Source organism: Charadrius vociferus, unplaced genomic scaffold, assembly GCF_000708025.1.
Source record: "Charadrius vociferus isolate BGI_N301 unplaced genomic scaffold, ASM70802v2 scaffold1503, whole genome shotgun sequence".
Classification (NCBI taxonomy): domain Eukaryota; kingdom Metazoa; phylum Chordata; class Aves; order Charadriiformes; family Charadriidae; genus Charadrius; species Charadrius vociferus.
In genome coordinates this window covers 135,516-141,428 of record NW_009647591.1, presented here as the reverse complement: position 1 = coordinate 141,428, position 5,913 = coordinate 135,516, and the positions used below count along the sequence as shown (strand labels likewise).

Sequence of the window (5,913 nt, the reverse complement as noted above, 5' to 3'; positions counted from 1 at the left end):
GTCCTGGGCCACTGCTGGGGGTGCCCCTGCTCTGGCAGGGGCGGTTGGACTAGATGATCTCCAGAGGTCCCTTCCAACCCTGACCAGTCTGTGATTCTGTGTATTAGTTTTCCAGGCTGTGGGTCATCTTAGAAAGCTGCTCTAATTGAAGAAACAGAAGTACTGCAGACCCATAGAGGTGAAGGTTGGGGAATCGCACCTTTAAGTGCCTTATACCTAGTTTTGAGCTGTAGCGGTGGCCCGTGGTGGGAACAGCATCTTCGGCCATCATTGAAACCTCATCCCCATCACATGCCCCATGTTGCTGGACAAGCGTGAGCACGTTGCGTGCCAGCATGTGTGCATTGTGTGAGCCGTTTGCCGTGGGGAGAAGAGCACTGGTGCACATCCTAGAAGCATGACAAGCCCTGGCAGCAGCCCTGGGGTGCACAGGAGCCACGGAGGCCCCAGGAGGAGACGTGACAGCATTGCCATGCTGCAGCAGAGCTGGTATTCACCCATAACATTTCATTTTGTGCAGGCTTTATTTCTATAATAATTTTCTTCGGTGCTGATGCTGCCAAAACTGACTGTATTTCAAGCAGCTGTGTTGCACAGGGCACCTGCACAATGGCTAAACGTTTCAGTATTTTTTTATTCCGTGCTGAATACAAACAATTCCTGCCTGGTTTTAACCATTTGTCCTCCCTGAGCAGCCTTTTTGCTCCCAGCTGCTCTGTGGGATTCATCTGTCTTTCCCTGCTGGCACCAGCAGCTGGTGACTTGTACACGGAAGAAGGTAAAGTCTCTGTAGTCTTTATTCCTGAAGGCTTTTATTCCTGAAGTTGGAAAAGAAATGTCCGAACATGCATTTTCCACCAAAAAAACAACAGCAGAAGAAATACATTAGTGCGAACGCAGGAGCTTGAGTGGCCTTGCTGTCTTGCTTAGAAGGCAGCAGCTTTTTATTTTATTTTATTAATAAAGTACAACTCCAGAAGTTTTCACGTGCCATGGAGAACCCACCTGGCCCATTTCATGTAGCAGCACATCAGCTGTTAGGGCAAATTGTTGAGAAACTCTGGAAAAATGGGACTTGGCAGGGCGGCTGCAACAGCAGTAAGTGGTGTTGGCCGTCTATTTTATCACTAGGTTCAGTGTCTTTCAGAGAATGATGGTATTTTAAAAAAGATAAGCCAGAGGGAGGAATTAACCACTCGGGATGCTGCATAAAAGGCAGTTTCTGAGAGGACGTGGAGACTGTGGATCTGGAGACCTTCTTGAATGGGCTCCCTGCTGGGTTGATCTCTGCCTCCTCCAGCCGGGCACAGCCCAATAGCTGATACGGAGAAGTCATGAAAGAGGTCAAAATCAGTAAGGAGAGGTCTTAATTATGAACCTTAAATAGAAAAAAAAACCAGGTTACAAAATATTACCTTGTAGCAGTGCTGACTGGATGCCAAGTAATGTATTTTTTGAGCTTTATTGACTTCATTCAACTAAAGTCTCTCCCGGACTGATGTAGTTTTCATCTTCTGGGTTAAAGAAAAAAAGTAGTTGGGAAGTAATTTCTGAAATGTGCCGCTTGGGCAGTGCCTGTCATGCTGAGAAGGGTAAGAAGCGATAATTCTCAAGTAACTTTTTATGCAACTAAGTCAAGCCACCTTTGCATTCGCAGAGCTCCTTTTGCAGGGCCAGCGCTCGCTAGCAGAGATCTCAGTTGTCACCTGCCAGAACCACGACACCTTCTCTGCTTCTCCCCCGCCTCTGGTGAAGGATAGTCGGTTCATCTGTGCTCACAGCCCGTGCCAAAACCTCTGTCTGCCCCTTCCTTTGTAGCTGCCACAACTTCTATGGGTTGCATCCTACCGATGGCCAACGTTGGGCGTTCACTGCTGGAGCTCAGCGAGTGGTTGTCCACAAAGATGATCAAAGCAGATACGAAACTTCTCACCTACTTTAACCAGAGATAAACCATGGTAAATCACTGCCATCACCTGTCCTGGGAACCGCTGCTACAGCTTTATCCAGCATACTTCTATTTTTGGTGCTTCCTTCCTCACTTTGGAGCTGGCACTGAGTTTTCTCTGTTGGGTTTATATGTTTGGTGGCTTGTGCTACAAAAAGAGCTTTATTGCACACCCATGGAAGTCTGAAGGTGCGAGACCGGCATGTTGGCAGATCTGTGCCTAGATCCTGCCAGCTGGCTGGCTGCAGGAGAGTCATGGTGGCTTTGCCAAGGTGCGTAGAAGGCACACAGCAGTGACTTAGCAAGTCCTGGGTGAGATGAGCAGGGTTGTCCCCACCCGGGTTGAGTCACCGGGAACACTGGCTCTGGGTTTTTTCGGCTGCCTGGGTGAGGCTGTGCTCAGTTCGCAGCTGGTATTTCTGCATTAACTGCCTGATAGCTGGAGTGGTTGGAGGTTCCTCTTGCCTTCCTGCTGGTGGATGCCCAGGAGAGCAGTGGAGCTGACCAGGGGATGGATTGCGATGTAATTTATGAACCGATCCCTGAAAAATATCACGTCTGGAAATGAGCTCAGCAGTCCTCTCCTACTGGAAGCGTTGGAAAGTTGTGGTTTGCACCAAAGCGTTAACATGTTTCACTTGATGGAGGTTTTTCTCCAAACCAATTATCTTGAGCCTAGAAGGAATTAAGATGTATGTGCCTCACAGTGGAGGAAAGTAATGGTGTGGTGTTTGAGTATGTTTGTATTTTTGTTGAAAGTGTAAGAGTGGCAATCATTTAGCCTCTGTTCTCATCTCTCGCTGATATAAACTTAAGGTATCTTCAATTGAAATGCATTTTTATGGTGTTTCCTGATGTCAAGAGAACTGCAAGGTGTAAATTTATTGTTACACTTGTATATAGGATTTTATGTGCCTGTATTCAGCTGTCATTCATGAAAGCCAGGCAGATTCCGGGAAGTTTAATTTGATGTTATTTAAAAACACACTCAGTTGCGTGCTTATGGCTTTACCCCAATGGCTCTCATATTTTTGGGAGCTTATATCAAATCCTGCAGTGAAAACTCTCTCTTTCTCAAAATCTGTGGCCAAATTGTGGAGGTGCCGGGTTTGCCGTGTGCCGGCGATGCCCTGGGGAGCGGATCCCGCTGCAGCAGAGGCACTTGCTCCCGGTGCCGGCAGACCTTTGCCTGGAAGGATGTAGTTCTCCTGGAAAAAGCTCCTTATAGCCTTGGCCCTTCTCTGCCTTGCAGCTCAGGCACGTTAAACTGATTATTTATTGGGAAGTATCTAGTGGGTACCGTGTTGTGCACCCGTGGTGGGAATGACTGGGTATTTTAATATAACAGCGATGACTGGTGCAAGTTTTTTGTGTGAATGATTAATTTTGCAAATAGAAAAAGGCATTTGGATGATTCTTGTGCTCTGTGCGAGGCTAAAAAGCTACACAAGGTGATGCTCCCTCGACTTACTCACAAGGCATGAGACTTTGCATGGGGATCTGGTGGTCTGTGCTGGTTCTGGTGGCATCAGAGCCGCTCCCGTGACCCGGCATCAGTGGCTGCTCCCATCACGGCTGGAGAAGGGTTTGCAGCAGCCCCTCGGCGCCAGGATAACGCTTCCCACTCCTACGAAACATTTTCATACGTGCAGATAAAAAGGTCTGGTGTGTATTTGCTTGAATTTTGTTATCCTGGTGCTGGCACACCTGTATCCTTTTGTAAGCAAATTTAGTGTGTGCTTGGAGAGGGCAAGGCTTCCCCAGCCTTCTGTTAACGAGCGAGTCCTTCTTAAAAACTACTTTGTATTGCAAAGCTGCAGGAGCTGAACAAACTTGACTTAGTGATATCTACCAGGAATTGCTTTTAAACTCTTTTATCTGCCTTTTTCTTACCCCTTGGCCCCAGGGGTTGCTTGGCTGCGCTTTCGAGCAGTGACTTGCGATTTGGCAGGATTCGGGGATGAATAGATGGTGCGAGTCTGATGTCAGAGACATGCTTTGTGTTATTGTTGGCAAAGTTTTAACCAGATGTTGGGATATGTGTGAAAATACTGATGTTCATATAATTGCATAGGGAATCAAATGACTTCTTCTATTTCCTAATTTTACGGTGCTTGATTTCACAACTTGAATATTTTAAAAATATTTTGAGCGTAGAGGAACCTTTCCAGGTATCTGTGTTTTAATAGCTCAGCCACAGGCTACTTGAGCAAGTTTCACAACTAATTGCCCATGTTCTGTTGGGCAAAATCTCAAATGCTTGAGTGAAGGTGTTAGAGGGGAAAAATTAAATATGTAATCTTCGAAACTGATGTTCAGCCAATGCCTGCTAATAGTTCTCCAGCCAAATGTCAAGCAGCAGAGGTTTGTTATTGCGGTGTGTAAGGAATAGGCTTCTCAGTGCTAGGCTATGTGCTCTAGGGGTGAAGAAAGCAGCAGGCGTTCATCTCCCACTGTCTCTTCAGGCCCTTGGAGACGTTCTGGAGATGTTCCGAGTGTCCTTTACGTTTTAGCTGATACGTATCACAATTGTGTATTATTCATTGTTACTTTGGTAGAGTCCAGAATAAATCCAGTGTCCATAATGTAGGTGGTAACAAGACGAGGGAGACAGAGACATGTGAAGATGGAAGATTGTTGTGTGATGTGAATGAACTATTAACAAGAAAATGGATTAACTTACAAAAGCTTTTCTTCTGTGCTGCAACAGGGATGAGAAGAACCAGTCCATCATCGTGAGTGGGGAGTCTGGTGCTGGAAAGACGGTCTCTGCCAAATATGCCATGCGCTTCTTCGCAACCGTCGGTGGTTCTGCCAGCGAGACCAACATCGAAGCCAAAGTCCTTGCGTCGAGCCCAATTATGGAGGTAAAAGCTGCATAATTTCCTTTGTCCTACTTGCAGTCATCACTGTGTTGTTCCAGAAGTCACAAAAACAGTGAGAGCTTGTGGCTTGTGAGCCACACCTGATTTGCAGCTTCACAGCAACCCTGAGCTGGTCTGAAAATACAGAAATATGCTGATAACCTCTGTTTAGCCCACCCCAATTGCTTCTCTGTTTGATGGTCTTGAAGCTGAGCTTGTGTGTCCCCAGCATGGCTCCAGGAGCCGGTTTTAATGGGGCTTCAAAATGGAGAGCCCAAGTGGTGCTGCTGGCGCCATCAGTATTTTATCATCTTGATCTTCCTCCTTCTTTTGCCACTGCGTGGTACCTCCTAATCTTCTTCTTTAATTGTACAAGCATGAAACGGAAAAGACAGGGATTAATCTATTTGAGATATTTCGATGCGGTTTTATTTTTGTTAATTTTCCCTTGCTATCAATCATATAGGGGAATAACAAGTTCCATTGTCAGGAAATTGCTGCTCTGAAGGAAAAAAATTCCTTTTGTGAATATAGAAGAAAGGGAAGGAGGGTTTGTTTCGTTGCACTGTGACCAGATGGTGAAAATAAATGTCTGAGTGCCTAAATCCCATTTCCCAAACAGATTTTGGAGTTTTGCCTTCACTTGCAAAATATCCAAGTCAGTATGAAGACAAGACCTGGGCTTTTCCAAAGTCAGTTAAGCACTTCAGACTTGTGTGACTTACTTTTAAAGGTAGGAGCTCGCAGTGCTGCTGCAGTGGAGCGTAGTGTTGTCCTGTGCTTAACCTTAGGCTTGGCTTAACCTGCAGTGAGGCTTCCCATCGCAGTGCCTTGTGGCCAAATTGTCTAATAGACACGACGGTGGTGGCTAATCCAGGATGAAAACCAAGCCTATCCCAGCCCAAGAGGCAGCACACACGGTGTAGCATCGTGCTGCCCGATGTGGGGTGCGAGCTGGAATGGTAAAACAAGCAGATGAAGTTCAACAAGGCCAAGCGCAAGGTCCTCCATCTGGGTCAGAGCAATCCCAAGCACAACTCCAGGCTGGGCGGGGAATGGCTGGAGAGCAGCCCTGAGGAGAAGGACTTGGGCGTGCTGATT

At 46.6% G+C, this 5,913-nt stretch overlaps 1 protein-coding gene across 1 annotated transcript in view; it reads left to right on the top strand.

The window, feature by feature from the left end:
* Positions 1–5,913, top strand: part of MYO5B (myosin VB) — a gene marked incomplete at its 5' end in the record, with an annotated part of 120,823 nt that overhangs the window by 17,435 nt on the left and 97,475 nt on the right. The window contains one exon of the mRNA XM_009880985.1: positions 4,659–4,815. Within this exon, the coding sequence (XP_009879287.1) occupies positions 4,659–4,815 (157 nt within the window). The remainder of the gene's footprint in view (positions 1–4,658; positions 4,816–5,913) is intronic.